Source organism: Passer montanus, unplaced genomic scaffold (genome assembly GCF_014805655.1).
Source record: "Passer montanus isolate IOZ18808 unplaced genomic scaffold, ASM1480565v1 scaffold69, whole genome shotgun sequence".
NCBI lineage: Eukaryota > Metazoa > Chordata > Aves > Passeriformes > Passeridae > Passer > Passer montanus.
Window position 1 is genome coordinate 3,417,235 of NW_024372036.1, and position 22,331 is coordinate 3,439,565.

At 42.0% G+C, this 22,331-nt stretch overlaps 1 protein-coding gene across 1 annotated transcript; it reads left to right on the forward strand.

Annotated features, from left to right (window-relative positions):
• Window positions 1–85: 85 nt before the first annotated feature.
• On the forward strand, window positions 86–21,899 carry RRP1B (ribosomal RNA processing 1B). Its single transcript, XM_039729377.1, has 16 exons — window positions 86–862; window positions 5,725–5,807; window positions 6,696–6,753; window positions 7,445–7,530; window positions 8,535–8,596; window positions 9,971–10,100; window positions 11,474–11,538; window positions 12,036–12,199; window positions 12,417–12,511; window positions 13,328–13,425; window positions 13,853–13,872; window positions 14,410–14,538; window positions 15,384–16,123; window positions 19,019–19,165; window positions 19,878–19,944; window positions 21,009–21,899. The coding sequence occupies exons 1-16, from the start codon at window positions 520–522 to the stop codon at window positions 21,197–21,199; spliced, it is 2,478 nt and encodes an 825-aa protein (XP_039585311.1). The 5' UTR covers window positions 86–519; the 3' UTR covers window positions 21,200–21,899.
• The last annotated feature ends 432 nt before the right edge of the window (window positions 21,900–22,331 follow it).

Consider the following 22,331-nt stretch of genomic DNA (forward strand, 5'->3'; position numbering starts at 1 on the left):
CTCCGCCCCCAGTCCCGCCCGGAGCGCCCCGGGATAACCCTGGAATAACACCGGGATAAAACTGGGGTAGCAGTGGGACAATAGCGGGGTGTGCGGAGCTGCAGCCCGGCCCTGCCGTGGTGCCGCTGGGGCTGGAGGCTGCAGGGCTGACACCAAGCTGGGAGGGAGCACTGATCTGCTGGAGGAGGGCTCTGCAGGGGATCTGGGCAGGCGGGATGCAAGGACCGAGCGGTGGCAGGTTCACGGCCAACTGCTCATCCCTTGGGTCACAACGAGCCCCTGCAGCTCCAGCCTGGGGAGAGAGAGTCTGGAAAGCTGCCCGGAGCAAAAGGAGCTGGGGTGCTGCTCAGCAGAGGCTGAACGTGAGCCAGGTGGCCAGGAAGGCCAGTGGCACCCGGCTTGTGTCAGCAACAGTGCGGCCAGCAGGACCAGGACAGTGATTACCCCCCGTACGGGGCACACGTGGGGCTGTGTGCTGTCCTGGTCCACAGCGTGGTGCTCGCTCAGGGGCTGGACCCGATGATCCCAGAGGTTCTTTTCCAGCCCTCAGGACTGGATCCGCCGGGTCCGGTGCACTCCACGTGCCCGGCCCGTCCCCGCGCTCCGCCTCCCGCGCTGACGGCAGCGCCCGGCGCCGCTGACGGCATCAGGCACAGCCCGGCACGGCACGGCACGGCACGGCGCGGCGCGGCGCGGGCAGGCCGGGTGGCAGCGGGGCAGGGCCGGGCCATGGCTCCCGCGGCCGTGCAGCCGCCCGAGGTGCAGTTCGCGCAGCGCTTGGCCGCCAACGAGAAGCGCATCCGAGACCGCGCCCTCAAAAAGCTGCGGGGCTACATCGGCGTGCGGAGCCAGCGGCCCGGCGGTACGGCCCGGGGGGCGACCGGGACCGGGCTGGGACGGGGACGGGGACAGGGAGAGGTGGCGGTGCTTGGCGGGGACAGCGGCGTGGGGAGCAGAGGAAGCACCACGTGTGCGCCCTGGGCCGGCACGCCTCCTCACGGCTTCCTCTCGGGCTTTATTTATTTATTTTTTTTTAATTTTTTATTTATTTTTTTTTTACACCCGGTGCACTCGTGGATCCTCGCTCGGGAAGGGTCTCCGGGCTCGGGAAGGATGGGCTTGGAGCGAGTCAGGGTCTCGCTGGCAGCATTAAGAAAGCCGGGATGGGAGCAGCACGGCTCGTGTGCTCTCGTTCCCAAGGAACAGGGAGTAAATGCACTGAAAATATCCAGGCTGGAAACATCCCGGTAGTTGCAGCGTGAAGTTTTGTCTTCTGTTGTATCTGTCTGTTTCCATGATTGATACTCAGGAGAATCGGAGGGAATGGAGTTATGTTTCAGCACGTGTGTAATTGCACCTGATTCTGTGTAACCCATTTGGGTTACCTGTTACCTCCACTTCATGCTATCAGAAGCTTGCTTTCTACATTTTCCCAAAAATTCTGTATATTGGCGCCTTAGAACTAAGAGCTCAGTGATGTCCCCGGAGCCTGTTTGAGGCTGGCAAGGCCAGTCTGAAGCTCCCTGTGCCTGAAAGTGCCTCATGTGCACAGTTTCCACATGGATGTGTGTTATTCCTATACCTCATATTACTTATATATAATGTCATGTATAATCTATATTTTATTTTTCTTTTATATAAAGCATATATTTTTATAAGCTGTTTTATACATTGTTTTATTACCATGTAGTTAAATTATTTATTATTGCATATTGCATCTATATTTTTTATATTAGAATATATAGTGTATATGGCTTTGGGGAACCAGCCTAGAGCTGACCTCAAGAGCTAAACTGGAGTGCTGGTTGGACCTCCGTGACTTCCTGTATTCACTGTGAAGTGAATATTGTTTCTTGCCTTTCCAAGTAGTATTTGACCCATTAAGCACATCTGACAGAGGGAAGGACACCCAGAACAGCCTTACAGGGTCAGGCCAGGGAGCCAAACAGGCATTATCCATTCCTGGAAGTTAACACAGATCTGGGATTGCCTGGGGACTAGGATGGTGTACATCATGTACCTCCCAAGTACTTTCTATTTTTTAGCTCTGGAGACTTTCTGAGGGGGGCTGTGTGTTCAGCAGTGCTCTGAGCATCTCACTGCAAAGTGCTAATTCCTTGGAAGCAGCCACATATATTTTATAAGCTGCTTTATACATTATTTTATTACCATGTAGTTAAATTATTTATTATTACATATTGCATCTATATTTTTTATATTAGAATATATAGTGTATATGGCTTTGGGGAACCAGCCTAGAGCTGACCTCAAGAGCTAAACTGGAGTGCTGGTTGGACCTCCGTGACTTCCTGTATTCACTGTGAAGTGAATATTGTTTCTTGCCTTTCCAAGTAGTATTTGACCCATTAAGCACATCTGACAGAGGGAAGGACACCCAGAACAGCCTTACAGGGTCAGGCCAGGGAGCCAAACAGGCATTATCCATTCCTGGAAGTTAACACAGATCTGGGATTGCCTGGGGACTAGGATGGTGTACATCATGTACCTCCCAAGTACTTTCTATTTTTTAGCTCTGGAGACTTTCTGAGGGGGGCTGTGTGTTCAGCAGTGCTCTGAGCATCTCACTGCAAAGTGCTAATTCCTTGGAAGCAGCCACAGGAAGGACAGGGCTGCCCATAACTGAGGGAAAAGGCTGCAGGTTCAGGCACTGCTTTAAAACATCATGAAACCACAAGGAAAAGCCGCAGCTCAGTGGGGCTGTGAACCTTTTGCATGTTAAAATCAGCACACCATGGAATGCAAATGAGCAGGAAGCAAGGGTGATTAATTTCCAGAGCTCTCAGACTTGCTTGCTGTTAGGTACTATCCAAACTGGTAGTATTAAAACAAAGATTTAACTTCTTCGGGCTTGGAGAAAAAGCGTGTTCAGGAGAGAAGGGTTTTTTAAAGTTATTTATTAATTAGCAGTTATAATTATATATATAAAGTTTTATATATATAGTTATTTATTATTAGCAGTTATTTATTAATTATATTATATATTATTATACCCACCCAATATTCTGAGAGGGATTCACACATCAGGCAGCCCAGGTAAGATGCCCTGACCTGAGGAGTTGGCAATGTGCTGACTTTTGGCAGAGATGATGTAGTTCACCTGATGTTCAGGGCTGCCAGGTGTTTTATAGGTGGACAGGGCTGCCCTGTGTGGTCTGTGCTAGGGCTGAGGGAGCTTCTTCAAAGAGCCAGAGCTCTTAATTTTCAGCAAGAAGTTAAACTCTGTGGAAAGCGTTGAACTACCAAATGAATCGATGAAAGGTTTGTAAACAGAAATAACTTCTGGTAAAAGAGGGCAGATTGCTGGGGGGGTTCCTGTCTGACAGAGCTGCACTTACTTGGGCCTGGATCTGTAAAGGATTAATATAATTTCCAATTTATATAATTTCCAATTTATAAGTTTGAAATGTGCCTGTGTGGATCTGGTCCATTGCAATTATCTAGAATAGGAGAAATTGTAACAAATTCAATGATAACAGTGTCAAAGCAGCCCAACTCCCAGGCAGAAAGGCTGGCCAAGCTTGCATTAAAGCAGCTCTGAGTGGTTCGAACATGTTAATCCCAGCTCCACGATACACAGAACAGAGTTGCTGTGCACAGGGACAGTCACAATTCAAGCCCTAAAGCCAAAATATTTCTCAGGATAGGTTCAAGGTGTAGGCAGCCTTCAGTTCTGGGCACTGTGGTTGCTAATACAATGCATTCAGGTTTTAAAATAACCTTACTTTAGTGGGTTTTATTTGCCAGCTGGTGCTGGGGACAGCACATAAAGTTGAACAACAGAAAAAACAAACTTGAAACTACTCTTTTGAGGCACTAGGATAAGAAAATTGCTTTAAATGGACACAGGACTGCCTAGGACCCTTTAAAAAAGCCCTGTGTGTATGAAAAGCAAAAAAAAAACTAAAGCAGCTCTGAGTGGTTCGAACATGTTAATCCCAGCTCCACGATACACAGAACAGAGTTGCTGTGCACAGGGACAGTCACAATTCAAGCCCTAAAGCCAAAATCTTTCTCAGGATAGGTTCAAGGTATAGGCAGCCTTAACAGTTCTGGGCACTGTGGTTGCTAATATAATGCATTCAGGTTTTTAAATAACCTTACTTTAGTGGGTTTTATTTGCCAGCTGGTGCTGGGGACAGCACATAAAGTTGAACAACAGAAAAAACAAACTTGAAACTACTCTTTTGAGGCACTAGGATAAGAAAATTGCTTTAAATGGACACAGGACTGCCTAGGACCCTTTAAAAAAGCCCTGTGTGTATGAAAAGCAAAAAAAAAACCCCATGAAAGTCTGTATTTTCTTCCCTCTGAGCACAGGAAAAGGCTGTCCAGGGCAGTGGTGAAGTTATTGTCCCTGGAGGGATTTAAATGATGTGTAGATGTGGCACTTGGGGACATGGTTTAGTGATGGCCTTGCAGTGATTATCTGAGAGGTCTTTTCCAACCCGAATAATTCTGTGATTCAATTCTGTGAACTCCTGAGCCACATTTATAGGTAGCAGGTGATGCCTCTAGGGTTAATGCTGCCTGTGAGGTTAAAACTGCTTCTTACCACTCAGTATGTCACATACAATCCCCTTAAGAAATGTTATTAATTTTAATATTTCAATGAATATTAAATCAGTGAATCAATTTGTTTCATATTTTATAGTAACAGTACTGTCAAATCTAAGTTAAATTTATAATTAATGCTTAATATTACTGGACACATTGCTTCCTACCTAGCATTTTGCATATTTCCTTACTTCCTTTCTTTTCAAGCAAGCAGGACTAATGTGTTTGCAGGTGTTTTTGTCTGAATGAATTTTGTTTTCAAATTACTTGGTCCATAGAGAAGGTGCACAATTTATATCTTGCACTGGGTCTCAGGCTTTTTGACTGGCAGACCCCTGAGAAAAGTGATCTTTTTGGAGCAAATTTGAGCTTACTGAAGATGATGCCCTTTTCAAAGTGATTTTTCATGAGATTGCTTGGGAGTATTTAATAGGCCATAGTTTGAAAATAGCTGTAGTAGGTCACTGTAGCTGCCTTGTAACAATGTACTGTTAATTTTACTTTGAATAAATTTAGCTGATGTAATGAAAAACTCAGTTCTTGAGCAGGTATCAGTGACTTTCCACGTAGTACTTTACTTCTGGAATGTGAAAATATTTTTTTTGCTGTTAAAATTCAGGTGTTACTATATCCCAAGACTAACTGTATCAGAAAAACATACATTGTAGTTGCTCAGGCTCTTTGACTGTAAAGTTTAATGTAGAAATAAATGTGTTGATTGCTGTAAGTTTATTCTATCAAAACAAACCCCTAGTAAGGAGTAGAACTATTGGTAGTGTGAGACTGGTTAAAAACAACAAAACAAAAAATGCCATGTTTCTAGTAAAACTATTTCTGATACTCTCATTAAAAATTTCTTTCAGACTCGGTATTAAAGATATGCCAGAGGCATTTTTCAGAATTATCTTGGTATTCATCTTACCTGTGATTGCTTTGAAATCTTTGTTGTTTCAGTACAAGGTAGAAGGTTACAGTCACTGAATCATTGTTCCATGCCAATTTGCCTTCCAGTTAATGTGTTTACAGTAGCAAGCCAGAAAAAAATAACAAAAACAAAGAAGAAAGCAGAGGGAGCAGAGGGAACTGCATGAAAATATTTTGGTATCTTGGTATTTTTTTCCTTTCATTCCGACTTGTTCTGTGCTGTAGGTGGCTTCAGTCTGGAAGAACTGCTGAAAATATGGAAGGGCCTTTTCTATTGTATGTGGATGCAGGATAAACCTCTGCTTCAGGTATAGTAACTGGGTTTGTATTTGCTTGAGGGGGCCCTCTAAAATACATTCTAGGGACATACTAGTTTAGAATAGGGAAAATTAACTTCTTTTTTTTGTGTGTTTGCCTGCCCCTGCAGCCCATCTGTGGCATGTGTAGGAGAAGAGGTGACTAACTCAGTGATCTGAACATGAACAGATCATGTTTGGAGTCACCTTCTGAGGGGCTGGCGTAGCTGTTTAAACTTCAAAAGGAGAGCTAAAATAGATGTCTCTTGAAATGTTGACTTTGTGTAACTAAAACAGTAACAGCAGGTTGCCCTTAGCTGCAGCGACAACGTTTGTGCAGATTTTGGTGTGAAAGTTCCGCACTTCCTTTTCCTTTGTTAGTTCAGTAGCACTTCCTCTACTACCAGCTTTGTCCCTAGTGCATATTTTTGTCAACTTCTACTAGTTTGTCTCCCTGCTTTCCAAAGGTACTGGTTTTGGAGTGCCAGCTCTCAGTAACCTCAATTTTTAGGTCTCTTGTCTGCATGAACAAGGTTTATGTCACACATAGCTCACACCCCTCCACAGAGATCTGTATGAGGGCAGTGCCTCATAAGTTTTCCATCATTTATTAATTCAAATACATGGGGTTTTTCTCCTCCTAATTTAATTTTGCATGCTGTCAGAAAGATGGTTTGTGCAGAGATCTGGTAAAATGAACAGGTTTTGATACCCTTGAAACTTCTCTTCCAGCTGACCTAGTACCAGTGCAAGGATAACTGCAGTACTAAAGCAGATGTTGAGGGAATGTTTTTCATTTTGAGAGATGTTTCATGAAATTCACACTTCTTGCTGTTTGCTGGCCATATGTTTAGTGAGGAGACCAAACATGCTACACTAACTATATTTATTTACTTTTAGGAGGAACTTGCAGCCAATATCTCCCAGCTTATCCACGTGTTTCAGAATACTGAGACTCGTAAGTACTATTGAATTACCTAATGCTTTGTAGGGTGCTTCCCTCTTTGGTGGTTCCACTGTCACAGTGCCAGAATAAAGACAGACAGACAGAGGGGGTGTTTTGGTGTTTTTTTCTTTCCTTTTTGTCCAACTGGTCAATGTGATTCCATTAAGGGAGGCAGCAGCTGCAGGTTTTTTCTGACTGTTGCAGAAGAGTTGTGTCTTCAGTGGGATACAGGTGAGATTTTTGAGGACAGGTAGCAAAACAAACTTGTCCTCTTACTTCTCCATTCTGCATAGACTGTTCTGTGTATTTCCTGCTCAAAACCAGTCTTGTTTCATGAGCAGTTAAGCCCCTGGTATTCAAAATGCTTATGAAATGGAATACTCAGTCAATGCCAAAAATGCTTGGGTAGAAATGGGTGCAGAAGAGGTATTGTGCTCAAGCTTGTGTGTATATAACACAAAATAGATACAAATCTGTCCCTGTAATTAAACTTGCTTGCTTTTAAAAGTGGCTGTGTGCCTTTTCTTGTGTCATTCTCAAGTTTAATTGATCATTGTAGCAGTGTCAAGCCTGTCTTCCCACAGCTCTGTCCCTGTCTCTAGGAGAATCCTTGGGAAGTACATCCCTTTCTTGAGCCCCTTTCAGGTCAGCAGAACATCCCTCTGTGCCCCACGTGCAGGTGTTTCTCCTTGCTCCCTTGCAGGACACCTGTTCATCCAGACATTTTGGCAGACGATGAACCGGGAGTGGAACGGGATTGACAATCTGCGGCTGGACAAGTACTACATGGTAATTATACCTCTCTGGTGGTATAATTAATCATAGGTAATTAATAAGAGGTAATTCTACCTCTCTGGGTGGTGTTTTCTCCTAGAAAGTGGTGCTGGAAGGCAGCTCTGTCTGCACGTTGTAAGAGAAGACAGGGTATCATCTTCTTGACACCTTGCAGGGGATGTTTGTTTCAGAGGCTTGCACTCACCACTGCATGAACCTAAAAGCCAGCACAGTTTATGTTGTGCTCAAGTGCTTTCCCTTCTAACATAGTGATTTTTCTCATTGATTTCTATACTGGAATATAAATACTGTCTCAAAGAACCCTGTATCAACATCAGTAGTTTAGGTCAGACTACTTAAAGGCTTTTATGACTCTGCACTAGAACCCCAACTTTCCATCAGTAAAGTATCCACTGTAGTGCATTCAGTAGTCAGAATTCTTTCTGTAGGAAACAGAATTTTAAAACAGGAACTAAAATCTTAAAAATAACAAAAGTCCATTATCTTCTTCTTTGAAAGAAGTTAATTGCAGGCACATTCACTGGTGGTTTTTCTTTCCCAATATTAGTAGATAGAAGTTGTTTCAGTAAGTGAAGTGTTTTGAGCCAGTCGAATGTGGCTGTTTTACATGTGACTGTCTCCTAGTGCAATTGTCAAGTAAATGAAATTATTATTTTTATCATCTGTCCCCTATTGTTGTGTCCAGTTTAAGCTGTGGCTTTTCTTAGATTAAAGCAGTACTTAATGAAGAAATCAGGGGTGTGAATCAAGAGAAAGCTGTATAGTACAACTGATCACGGATGTTTTGTGCTTAGCATATGAGAATAGTTTGTTGTCTTTTTTCTTCACAGCATCTTTCTGTTGCATTACATGATAGACAATCTGTCAAAGCATTCATGTGAGGCAGCTTCCACTTTGTGCTATAGAGGTTGACCAAGAAATCTGTTCATATTACAGTCACAGTGGCTCCTTTACCTGTTTTCATAAACAACATGTTTAACAGATTTTGTGCTTTGCAGCTGATGCGTCTGATTTTGAGGCAATCCTTTGAAGTGCTGAAAAGAAATGAATGGGATGAGGGGTAAGCAGATTTCTGAATGTTGTTGCATCATAAACAAGTCACCCAATATACCTGTATTCAAATATATTTTCATTTAATAGATTTTTTTCCACAGATGCCACTGTCATGAAGTCTTAATATTAAGGCTTATTTATTCTTCATATCACTTTGTTTAGTAACATAGTAAGGTGTTACACATCATTAAATTAAATACACTATTTAATGTATTACATTTTCTGATATAGACAGAAGAGTTATCAATGAAATATCAGCTACAGAGAGACTAGACAGGGCACCTACATCCCAGAAAATACAGAAAAGGAATTTTTTTCTGTGCTTATGGTTTTCTGATTGGCTCTGACTTTCTTTTTAAAGTATATTTTTATTGTGGTTAATCATGGTTACTTCTCTTCTGATAAGACAGGACCCCTTAATTGCAAACTAGCCTCCTGTTTGTTGTAAACTTCAGTGGTTTTGATTGTATTTCTTCCATATTCTATTAAAAGGCAAATAATTGCAGTAATTTGCTGTGTCTAGAGCTCTTGTGCCACTTCTAAGCTCGTTGTCTTTAAATTGATGGAGAGATTTAAATCTTTTAATTGAAAGTGCTCAATAACCCAGTGTTAAGATTATCCTTTCTCTCTCTCACCATCTGAAATGTGGGATCACACAGGCATGTTTTTGTGGAAACAGAAAGGAATGCAGAGCTAAAGGACATCCCATCCCTGCTGTTCCACCTTAATTTTGCACTGGGTAAATGCCCTCAGGTTGAAGAGATGAAAATGTTGCTTGACAGGAGCAGGAGGTGTGGGAGGAGGTTTGAAAAAGCTGAAGCCCTTCTTCCCACACACATGGTCACCCAAACTGATTTCTGACAAGGTTTCTTATGGCTTTGGCCTCCATCTTTCACTGGAAGGAGGCAGTGTGGAAAGAGAGGATCATGATTCCTTTCTTTGCAGACTGAGGGAGCTCAAGAACTGCCTTTCCCTCCTGAGTGGAGCCAAGAAGCTGCCTAGCATGACTTTCTTCCCTCTTGTCTTTTAAAATGCTTTTGAAGAAAGGTGTATTAAAGTAAAACTCAAAGAATGTTTATGAGTTTTCAGTGTTTTGAATTCTCTTTGGGACTGGAAATGTTTGTTCTGGGCAAAATTGCAGCAGGTCTTAAAGAATGCCAGGTGACAAAGCTTGGAATACACAAAACTTCATTTTCCTGAAAGACAGCAATGATAGGCCACAGGGTAAAAAAAAAAAAGGGAAAAAATTCAAATTGGGTAGCTGTCCATAACTGTAAAGAAGTGGAGTTTGTTTTCAAGACAAGAGTTTGTTTTCAAGGCAAACAAGACATGAGCAATTGAATACTAATACCTCTTTTTTTTTCTCTTTTTTTTTTTTCAGTCTAGTTGAACCATTGCTGCAGCTGTTAATGAAAGAAATTATGGACCCAGACAGCAATTCTCCCACTGGGATAAAGTTCCATTTCATTGATATCTATCTGGATGAATTGGCTAAAGTTGGTGCAAAGGAGGTTAGAAAAAACTTTGTCATTTTATTCCTGATTGACATCAACTGTGGCATGAAGCATCTTAGAGGAAATTTAAGTTTTAGGTTATTTAATTTTTAATGTTTTTTAATACAACAACACTGAGTAAGCATGAAGAAAGTGACTTACCACAAGTTATGCTTTTGCTTTTGTTCATGTCTTTGACAGTGGGAATGTGGTAGTTTCTGTCAAGTTCCTGAGTAGTGCTATGCTGCTCCAAATTGAGGTTGGAAAAATAGCAATAAAATAGTTAGACTATTCTCATTTCTTTGTTTCAGAGGGGACTCAGTGTAATTTCCCTTGTGTGAGCGTGTTTTCCAGCCTTTGCAAAAGCAAAGGCTGACATAAAGCCTGCTCTTGGCTTGTTGTGCATGTAAATAGAGGAGGAAAGTGAACCTTCACAGCTGTCTAATATTTGCTTCTTGTTGTCTGTGCATTGTGGAGTTTACCCCCCACATCCAGATGTTTGTTTTGCTGGTGACATCTGCCTTGCTCTGCTGTGTCTTGCTGTGACAATTAATGGCCCTTAATTTTGGCTGCTGTTCCAGCGGGGCAGAGTTTTGCAGCAGCAAAGCCAAGGAGCATCTCTGCTGTCCCTCCACCCTTCCTGCTGCCCAATGTTCATCCCAGGCTCCTCCTCCCTTTGCCTCTGACCTCTGATACTTCTCCTTGCAATGGACAAAGCTCTCAGCACTTTTCCATTCCTATTCCTTGCAGTCAGTATTCAAACCAATCCTGCCTGCAGGTTTTGAGGTTCTGGAGTGTGGCTCAAGAGAGAGATAAAGTCTGCACAAGAGAATTGGAGCCCAAATCATTTCTGCAGCTCCACAGTCACAAAACTGTGGCTTAGCCACTCACTGGGAGCCTGGAGAGGGGAGTGAGTCCCCCAGAACTATTTGAAATCACAAATGATACTCATAAATTATATTTTTAAGGGAAGGATCTTTATCTCTACTGTAGCTGAGATGGTTTTGATGCAAGCAGCCCAGTTAAGAGAAATCCAAGTCCTATTCTTGTCTGCTACAGACCTTTGGGAAAGTACACAAAATTATTTAAGCTTTCTCTGCCTCATGGTTCCTTATCTGAAGTGAGAAGCTTTGTTGTATTTCTGTACTCAGCAGAATAAAGTCTGCAAGGCAGTCAATGTTTTGGTAATACTTCCAGGGAATATCTGGAAGTTAGTGGTAACAAAAAGGCCCTGGATACCTCTGCCAGTTGGAATTAGATAATATGCTGCAAGGCTGTTAAAGAAGATCCCCCAATACCAATTCCTGTACAAACACCAATATTCAAGGAATTTCAGTGCACATATACAGCATTTTATGTACTCACTATATTTTTTCTTTCCAATCAAACAGCTCACAGCAGACCAGAATCTCAAGTTCATCGAACCTTTCTGCAAAATTGCTGCCAAAGCAAAGGAGTAAGTTTGATTAAAGAATAAATATTTTTTAAGAATGAAGAAACTCTGAATATGGTAATAAATGGATCAAAGAATCATAATTTCAGAATGTAGAGAAAGAAGGGTATTTTACCAGCAATTTGCACAGTCATTTGAAGATAACTTGTGTTTATCAGAGCCATAGATAGTCTCCATGGATTTATAAGAGCTATATCAACCTTTGTTGATTAATTTGCCCAGTTATTTTAATTTTTTAATGCATTGAGCAGCTGAGCTGCTCCTTTGCAGTCTAATATAGGTCAGCACATAAAGAGTGAAATTTAAGAGGGCCACATTAGCAGGACACTGCTTGGATTAAAGGATTTAATTTAAGAAGTAACAGGTTCACTTTCATCATCTGAAGAGCTCGGTGTTCTCCCACTTTCTTTCTCATCCATTTTCCCTCAAGTTCCCACTTCTTTACCATGGGAGGGAGGGTGTTTGTGCTGTGCCTTTGGGCTCACCCTGCTCTCTGGCAGTCGGCGTGTGCTGCACGCCGTGGCCACCGGTGTCTTCGAGCTGATCGTGGATCAGTCCCCCTTCGCCATCGAGGACCTGATGAAGGAGCTGGGTACCAACAGCGATGAGGAGAATGTGTCTGAAGAAGGCAAACAGGAAAATGAAGAGGTGCTTAAAACCAAAGGTAAGGAGGAAACTTAAATTGCTCTGGTAAGAGTTGCTAGGATGGAAGAACCTGTTTATTGAAAATACATTTCTGCTCTCAACCAATCACACACATGTTCAGGGTGCTGTAAGTTGTGTTTTCCTGTCTTCCCTTCAGATGATGCTTAATAAAGCTTGTTCTTTTGGAGTCGCTTATCTCAGACAAAGCATTAATATTGAGTCTTTTTCTATAATAGCAGGCAGATGTCTGTCAAGAAAATCAGCACAGAATGCTGAAAGCACAGAGGATATCAGTGAAAATGCTGATGATGGAATTGGCACTGTTCTTCAGGTTTGTGGCTCTTTTGCTCTGTTACTGATATTCTGCTCTCTTTTTTCCCTATCCATTTCAAGAGGTGCAGAAATAAAGTGTGTTAATAGATAAACATGTTAGAAAGTTTTAATCTCCTGATTTATTGTAAGGTGTTTTTTATGTAATGTGTGTTCTGTGAGTGATAGTAAAATAAATCCATGTCTAAATTCTTCTTTCCTCCCTCCCTTACCTTCTGTTTTCTGCTCCTCCCTTACTGTTTCAAGAGTCAAAAAATGTGTGTGCTAAAAGCCAAGTCAGTGAGGGTGGGGAAGCAATCAGCCTAATTTTCATTGAACATGGATGATGGATAGGAGAGAGGGTAATATGTTACAATTTGGGTTTTCTAGACCCAGGGCCAGTGCAGTGTAGTGATTCTGATAGATCCTCCCATCAAACACACATGCAGGTGACTACACTTCATGTATCTGTGGCTTTTAAGCAAGAATTAGGACATGGCACACTTTAAATCTGATATTTAGCTAAATATTTATGGGAGATTTGAAGTGGGTTGGCTTCTCTCTTGAGTAAGAATGAAGGTTGGGAACATTTGAGAAAGTGATACCGAGTTCAGCTGTTGTGTTAATGAAGCAGCCATCTGTACAAGTCAGTGTGTGAAAGGGGTGTAAATTTCAACAGAGGAAAACATTTGGGGTTTAAAGGAGGTGTCTGTTTCAAGATGTGTATCTTTACAGGTTACCTATTGAACTTAATACTTGATATATTTGTAACACAGTTGCACTGGGTTATCTTGCATGGATAAACTAAGAACAGCTGTGTTGTACTTCCCTCCAACAGTTTGATTACAAGGCTGTTGCTGACAAAATCTTCGAATTTGCAAGCAGGAAAAATACACCTTCCCTGAACAGAAAGCGGCTGTACAAGCTGGTCAAAAAGTGAGTTCTGCTGAAATGCACCTTGTCCTAAGCTACTTTGGTTTTCTTTCTGCCCAACCCATCTTGTCCTGGCACCATTCTCATGCTGTTCCCCGTTGGCACCAGACAACTGCAGCCAGCTGGGTTTATCTGCACAGTGTGGGTTTGAGCTGCAGGATGGGACATCAGGTTGGATGTGGGGCAAGGAGCAGATGCAGGAAAAGTCTTAAATTGCTATTTTCTCAATACTTTCAGTGATTTGGTTTGATTAGGGAGGTTACTGAGGTGGATTTCTTCTGGAGTTTGTAAGTTCCTGTGGAAAAATATGTTGTTCCTGTTTTGACAAAACCATAGTAAGTGCAGTGATGCTGTTCTGCTAGTGTTATTATTGGTACTGAATGAGTAACAATGTTTTGGTTTTTCTTTTCTCCCTTCCTCTCACCTGCAGGTTCCAGGACTTAGCAGAAGGTAAGGACTGAGCAGCAGACAGAGACAGTAGTTATTTTCCATTAAAAAGACAGTAGTTATTATATGTAATGTGTATTGAAATTATTTTACTCCTCTTTTTTTAATGTGCATTTCAAAAATATTGTATTGGGGGGTTTGTGGATTTTTAAAATCTCATTAAGACACATTAGACACATATTTTGGAGATGGCCAAATTCCTTTCACAGCCCTGTACTTTGTCCTTAAATGAAAGATGATTATTTTTGCTTAAACAAATAGAGTATTGTATTGGGGGATTTGTGGATTTTTAAAATTTAGACATATTTTGGAGATGGCCAAATTCCTTTCACAATTTGAGCAACCCTGTACTTTGTCCTTAAATGAAAGATGATTATTTTTGCTTAAACAAATAGGAGTGGGTCGTATGCTTTGCTTTAAGGCTGGGTAGAGAAAGAGGAGTTTTTTTTCTTTCTGTGAGAGTTATGCTGTATATGAACAGCATAACTATTCACAGAAGTAGGACTCTCAGTTTTCTGATACATTATCCTTCTTCAACAGGAATCTTCCCCCAAGATATTCCTGAAGATGTTTCTACAGATGAAGATGATGATGATGAATCTGGTAGGCGAAAGCGAAAGAAAAAAGCTGTCAAGCCTTGGCAGCAAAATGAGCTGGAAAAAGTAAAAGGTAAGGCAAGATCAGTATTTGGGAGAGAGACAATCTGCAGTGACTTGTGCAGTGTGGCAGTGTCGGATAAAAGCTGTTCTGAGGAAGGCAACACTACTGCTCAGGATGTGCTCATCTGTATCCTGTTGTGATGAAGGTGAAATGTGAAATTCAGTTCTTGTTGAAAGTGGTGGGGAGTTCTCTTCCTAATTCTGAAGCAAGCATCACCTAAAAATTTCAGTCAAAAGCAGAACTGGAAGCAGCTGTTTGCCTTGCTCCTTTTATTGTTCAGGATGCTGATTTGTATCCTGTTGTGATGAAGGTTAAATGTGAAATTCAGTTCTCATTGAAAGTGGGGGGGAGTCCTCTTCCTAATTCTGAGGCAAGCATCACCTCAAAAATTTCAGTCAAAAGCAGAACTGGAAGCAGCTGTTTGCCTTGCTCCTTTGAGCAGGTGCATTTACTGTCAGAAAGCAGAAACATGTCAGTCTTAAGATAAGTGTTAGCATATAAGAATTTGGGGATGTTGGAATACTGAACCCCTGAGCTGCCCTTGTGATGGGCTTAACAGGTGGGTAATAACAACTCTTTTTAGGGATGTTGCTATGAAAAGTAGGGTTGCCACAGGGAATGGTTTAGATCTTACCTGTGAGAAGGCAAAATTAGCAAAATATTAATTAGGCCAGATGTCATCAGACTGCAGTGTCCTGATCAGCTGTAACAGTAAAACTGTTGTGCAGGCTGATAATAGGAAAATGGTGCACCTATTTTAAAAGAAAATAACACAAATAGGATAGAATTCAGTTGTTCTAAGTACCTTTGTGTTTCACATGTGTGTTGTGGCATTCTTTTTGGGATGGATTTAGAGGATAAAGAAGAGCTGTCAAGTGGGAAGGTGCCATCAGCTCCCCAGAGGAAGAGGAAAAAAAGGAAGAAGAGGGACAGCCCAAGTGCTGATTCTGGAACAGCTGATGGAAATTGTGAGGAGGGAAAAGCTGAAACATCTGGATCCAATGCTTCTAGCCAGGAAAAGGTGCCAGAAAATAAAAAGGAGAGGAAGAGAAAGAAATTGCTAGTAAATGAGGCCAGTGAGACCACAGATGTAGCAACTGACACCAGAGAAAATCACAGTATCAGTGTGCAGAACAGCCTGACTGACGCAGAGCAGAGTAAAAAGAGGCAGTTCAAGAAAAATAATCCTAAAGTGCAGAATGTTCCTGCAAAACCAGCGTGTCAGAACGGACCAGCCACTGCCAGTGCAGCAGAGGATGTCAGCCCTTCTGTCACTCTGTTACCTCCCAAGGCTGTGAAAAAGAAGCAGAAAGCAGGGGCTGTCCTGGAGAATGGGGATCCCCCTGTGCAGCAAACTGACCTGAAACCCAGCAAGGATTTGCTGGGGACCCTGCCAAGAAAGGCAGAGGCTGAATCTGCACCCTCCAGAAAGGCCACACTGAAGACAAAGACAAAGATAGTTGGTTTGGAAGGGATGAAAGTCTCCAGTCAGAATGGAGGAGCTCTGAAAAAGAAGAGAAAAGTGAAAGAGGTGCTAAACTCTGTCGAAGCCAATGGAGTTCTGGAGACTGTATGCAAGAAAAACAGGAAGGTGGTATGTACAGCTCATTCTTTTCTCTGCCTGCTTCAGGAGCTGCCAGGCTCATTTTCTGATCTGGCTTTAGCTTTCTGAGCATGGGGCTGCATGGGCTGCTTGCTGATATCATCATGCATTATCACCAAAAAATAATTTGATTCCCCAGAAATCCACACACTGCTACAGTGTCACATCTTCCTGTACAATGACACTAAATCCTGTGCCAGCCACTCAGCTGGAAGAACCCATCTAGATGAAAAATGGGATGTTGGGGACAAGATGGGGTTGTCTTTTTTTGTCTGTTTTTCCTTTGCTCCCTGGGTTAATTATTCTTTTGCATTGGGTCCCTGAGCTTTACAGCACACTCACAAAGAGCATCATATTTTGGCAAAACAGAAATGGGAAGATGGAACATCCCTTCTGCAGCAGCAGCATCCAAGATTAGGATCAGCTCCTTGTGAAGCTGCCCACAGCAATTCCAGGAGTGGCTGCTTCTGTTGGCTCACTGCTCTATCTTAAAAAAACTGATAGGACTGTCTGGGGAAAGGATTTGGGAAAGGGAATAGACACTGGAACATTGGAATAGAGAATATCACACTGTGACCTTTAATGTCATCAGGCTGTGTGATCATATTTATGAATTTTTTATAAAGTTTTTTATAAAGACAATACTGTGTTCACTAGGAAGAGCCAATGTCTCCTTGAAAAATGTATGCCTTCCATTTTGGCAACAACGTATTTTTTTTGATCTCTCTACCTTGCACCCCCATTTTCTTCTTTGTAATAGGTAGAATAGCGTTGATTTTTCTCTGATTTGAGAATCAAAAACCTTTTTGAACTGTATAGTTTTGATAGTGTGGCTAAAAAAGAGAGTGCAGGTGTTCTTCCCTCTCCTGCTACTGAAATTCTTTTTAACTGCTCATTTCCAATGCATATTCACCCTAACACATTCAGGAGTTTAGGTACATTCTTGGAAGTGTTGCTGACAGTCTTACTTTGGTGGAAAAAAATTCATAAAGCACAGATGAGTTTAGGAGTACAAAAAAAGAGTTGAAGCTTCATGTTTTGAGCCTATGAGCTCACTTCTGTTGGATTTTTGTTTAAACCTGTAGGATTAGTTAAGTAGTGCAGCCTTATATATGGAGATAAAACTACTCAGTCCTTCACAGGAGAAAAAATTCATATTGAAACTTTGCTTAAACAGTAATAACATAACTGACATTTTCTGGTTGTTGATGATGAAGTGCTGAGAGGGAGGAGCCAAAAGGTTTCTCTCTCCCCACTATTCAAACTGCATTTCTCTCAGTGTGGGGCTTCCAAAGTAGGAACCATTGGCTTTGTCTCCTTCAGTATTCCATGTTTCACACGTGGTTTTCTTTGCCTATAAAAGTTTAATTTCTAAGAAAATATGATTATGACACCCCCATCTTTTTCTGTGAGAGTTTGCTGCAGGTGACCCAACAGATTTCAAGACCTGTGACAGATTCAAAATAAGAAGTTCCTGCAGATTTCATGGGAATTGTTGGCACAGCTTAGTGCAGGACTGAGGGAAAGGCAGCAGCACAACCCCAGCACTGGCCTGTTGGCTGGCAGGGCATGGGCTACTGGGTCACTCTTCATGTGGAATCCCAAAGAAATTATGGCATTTGCTTTTTCTTGTTCAGTCCACGTAGTTGTGTGTGTTAAAAGGGATGGAGACAAGGAAAGTTGGAAGTTGAGTCAGGAGGGGAGGGAGAATACTGATGGAAGAAAGAAGAGGTCAGGGTAAAGCTTAAAATGTACAAGTGTGGAGGAAATTAAGCTTTGCTAATTCTGTTTTCATTGCTTGAGAAATACCATGTTGTTTTCTTTCCTTGTATTAGTTATGTAATCCTGGCCTTGTGCCCAGAAATGAGGGGCATGTTTTGATTCTTGATTTCAAGGACAACACACACCTCCAGAAAATTAGCTCCAAATATTCAGAGGAAAGAGGAGGAGGAGAAGGGAAAAAAACCAGACGAGATCAGCATTATTTCAGGGTTGTCTCCACAATTCAGAAAACGAGTCTTGTGGTTTTTCCTTCTATTTGAAGCAGAAGTGATTTTCAGATCAAAAGAGGCCATATCTGCTGTACATTGCCCACAGTTTGTCAGAAGTCTTGTGGTTTATTCTTCTATTTGAAGCAGAAGTGATTTTCAGATCAAAAGAGGCTATATCTGCTGTACATTGCCCAGTTTGTCAGTGAATACCTTCAGAATTCCATGTCTGTAGGTGGATGAGAAGCATAACTGAACTTCCCCTCACCACAGTCCACAGACAGCAGGTTAGAAAGCTCTGCCAGTGCAAGTCCTAAGAATTGCCTTGTACTGGAGACATGAATTGCTTTAAATATGATAATATTTAAATAAAATTTTTATTTATTTAAATAAAGTATGAATTTTAGTCAGCAAACCAATAGCACTATACAATAGCTGGATTTCTGAAAGTATAGTCAGATTTCATTCTCCATTTTTTTTCTTCAAAGTCTTCATCTTAGCCCAAAGCTGTGTTTGTTCATGAGTTATTTATCTTATTCATCCAGAGGTACCACAGAAGTGGTTTTGCTTATGGTGAAGGAAGAAAAATGATCACTTGTGTGCAGGAGAGATGGATCAATTGCAAAGTATCCTTATGCACATGGAGAAAATGTGTTTGCACTCTGCTGGGCTTGGCAGATCTATTACAAATTCTTTCTTTTGTGCTTTGCAATGACTTTCCTATTTCTGCACAGAGCTTGCCTTAAACTTCTGCTTTCAGTCATGCTAATTGCAAAATTACCTGCTGGGAGCGAAACATGGTGATTAACTGATGTGATGTGAGCACTGGTCACAGGACTAGGTATTAGTTAATGCAGAACTTTGTACTGAAGCATTTTTCCTTTTCCCTCCTCGACAGGAAAGCAGTACTGCTCTGTCACCATTAAAGAAAAAGAAAGCAAAACCAGGAAGTGATTTTGTAAAATTTGAAAAATCAACTGCACCAAAGGCAGTGTTCTTCAGGAAAGCCAGAAGCGCCATCTCTTCCACCAGGACATCCATGCAGGTGAGGTGATCTCACAAAGAGTAGCTGAGTCTGGGAACAAATGTCTTCCCAAGCCAGCTCCTCATCACCTGTGATGTCTTTTCCACTCCCTGTTAGTCTCCTAACATAAGCAGATATAACTGGAAATGCTGATGCTATAGACAGTCACACGTGGCTCCAGAATTTCAGAAAATGAGTTATAGGTGTCTCTGAAATCTCTCCTTCCCTCCCCTCTGCTTTCAGCCTTCTTGTTGAACACACAGCATTCTGGATCTGCTCATTTCACAAGAAAGCAAAAACAAACTGATTTCAGTCTTGCCAAGGGACTTTGAGCCTCCATTTCTTGTTTGAGGAAAGTGGAAAAACAGTGCAGGGCTTCAAAAGTCTGCCCTCTTCTCTAGACCTTTTTAACATTTAAAGCTTTTCAAGTCCTCTTAGCAGTTTGAGGCCCGAGTGCAGTGGGGCCAATCTATTTAACACACAAATATCTTCTTGTTTGTTGTTGACTTACATAATGACATTAAGGAGAGTATGTGATTTCTGCACAAATGGAATATGTTTGCTTTTGGCTAGGAAAACAGTGCTGTCTTAGCAGCAGTCAGTGCCAGAGGATTGAGGTAGTTCTAAGCAAAATAAAGGAAGAGGTAGGCTGTTTTACATCAGTGGGTGCAAATGAAAGAACTCAAAGCATTGCCTCAAAAAACTTATTTCATGTCTTTATTTTGCTTTATAGTTGAACAAACTGCAGACACCCAGTTCCAAAAGAGTCACGTTTGGTTTGAATAAAAACATGACTGCAGGTGAGTCTGATGTGTGTGTGTGTTTGTCCACTGTCTCTCTGGTAACTGAGGAATGGGGAAGTTGTACACACTCACATATCTCTGCAACACCTCTAAAACAGGGTGGTTCTGTTCCTGTCTCACTATTTTTGTTTTTGGTTTACAAACCCTTCTCAAGTTCCTTTCCAGAGGAGATGTAAGGTTTAGGACATTCAGCCCTGCAGCTAGGCTGGAGCAATGCCAGGGTGCTGCATTAGTGCCCTGCAGAAGGAGCCTCATGGGTGGAAAACTGCAGCAGGGTTTGAACTTACCTTCCTGAGCTGCCTGTTTGCAGAGCTCCTCTGGAAACACGTGCACTTCACAGTCTTCATTGCTCACTTCTGTTTCCCAAGGCAAAGATGCTGACATGCTGAGAAAATCAGACTTTGTAGTAGCAAAGTTTGCTTTTTATTTTGGCTGCTTGTGGTTTATGAATGATCATGAGTAGATAAAGGTCACTTCCCTTCTGTAAGCAGGTGGTGTTCTCCCTGTTAAATAAATGTCTTGCTCCATAGCATACAATTATATTCCATGTATTCATTTGGCTACTTTTTAACTCTCTGAAGTGTGCAAAAGGTAAAGTTCAAATTGAGAACAGTGTATTTAGGTAAATGTCTTCATGTTAATATAACACAGCTGAACAGAATGAAAAATAGGTGCCTCCCTGCTGGCTGAAGGGATGGCCAACAGTCTCTGGAGCTGTTCAGCAGTCAGAGTAGAGACACTGCTTACCCACTGTCATCTTTTAAAGTCCAGTGTGGTGTTTTTCAGGATAGCTGGAACACTTGTGTCTGAGGAAAAGGCCCAGGGTCTGTGGAGCCACGGGGAGGGTTCACAGTGGATTGCAGCAGCCCCTGTTCCCCGAGGGGCTCTGCTGAGAGATGTGCTTCACCACCATCTCTTTTCTCTGCCAAGGCTTCTGAGCCTTGCTGGGCTTGGGGATCTAACTCAGGCTTCTAGGGCTGGGGAATTCCACAGCTGATTGACAGGCCCAGTTATTCCAGGGCTTGCATTTCTTTGTAACTTGTTGGCTTGTTTCTCAACAGAATTTAAAAAGACTGACAAAAGTATATTAGTGAGCCCAGAAGGACCCTCCCGTGTGGCTTTCAATCCTGAACAGAAACCTCATCATGGGGTGCTGAAGTCACCCACAGTGACCCCAGCAAAAGAGCCCCAAATGAAGAGACCATTTACTATGTCAGCTAAGAAGAGACCTGCTGCTGTGGACTTCTTTTAAACCAACAAATGTGGCCTACTTTTGTACAGGACATTTTGCTAACCTAGAATGTTCTCTGGAGGTATTTTGAACTTCTTTATTTTTTTAAGTTAATGCAAATTGTATATACAAAATTCTGATTATGACCTGGGTCGTTGCTATTTTGAAACCACTTCAGCTCTACCTTGAAATAGTTGTTTTATCTTTTTACAGAAAAGAAACAAAACCCAATCTCTGCTCAGGTTTGGTATACAAAAAGTATGGTCTCTGCCCGTGTCATTCCCAAGAGACTTGTCCATTTAATTAAGGAATGTTCAGGGTTTGATTGTTCCAGTGATTTTTTTTTTTTTGAGCCAGTGTAAGACAACTTGCACTTCATGCTGTTAAACTGTCTTTCATTAGACAGAGTTTAAATTGGAAAAGGGCAATGTAAATTTTAAGCCTACTTAGTCATGTATTTTAAAATTCTACTCAGTCATTTATCATGTGCCACCCCTGGCATCCTGTTAATGCTTCTGGAAATAATGATTACCTTGTGTGTCTGTTTAATAACAGCTGGACTTGGGTAGCTTTGCAGCTAGCAAGCGAGCTTTCCCTGGGATAAGAAACCCTTAGCTCAAGTGCTCACTGGTGCAAATAAACTGTCACAGCTGGTTGCCTGCTGAGTTAGGGACAACTCACCCCATTATTTACAGTAATGCAAGTGCCAAAGCTGGCTTGAGCCTGTTCACAGCTGGTTGCCTGCTGAGTTGGGGACAACTCACCCATTATTTTCAGTAATGCAAGTGCCAAAGCTGGCTTGAGCCTGTCACACTGTGAGCTGGCTCCTTCTCTTCACTGAACTGAAATTCGTGCTCTTGCGCAGGAGAAATCTTTGATATTTCCAGGTCTTCCCCCAGCCCCCTCTGCTGCCTTTCCTGAAGGTCTGACAGGACTCCTGGTTTTCTGCTTCAGCAGCTGGAGTCACCACATTGAGCCAGAGCTCAGCCCCCATTCAGTGCATGAACTGCTGCCTGGACTGAAGTGAGCTAGAGGGTGTAGTGCATCTTTGGATGGTTCACATCTCTCTGAAAGCTCTGTGCCCCTCAGTACAGGGTGAAACTTCACAGCCCATGCAGCTTGGTTTTGGTTTTGATGTAGAAGCAGATGTCCA

What these genes read in the sequence shown, in the direction of transcription:
- RRP1B (XM_039729377.1), top strand. Translation starts at nt 520, where the DNA reads ATGATCCCAGAGGTTCTTTTCCAGCCCTCAGGACTGGATCCGCCGGGT. An exon ending in AGGATAAACCTCTGCTTCAG is followed by an intron (nt 5,808 to 6,695) that starts GTATAGTAACTG and finishes ATTTACTTTTAG; the next exon opens with GAGGAACTTGCAGCCAATAT. An exon ending in GTTCCAGGACTTAGCAGAAG is followed by an intron (nt 13,873 to 14,409) that starts GTAAGGACTGAG and finishes CTTCTTCAACAG; the next exon opens with GAATCTTCCCCCAAGATATT.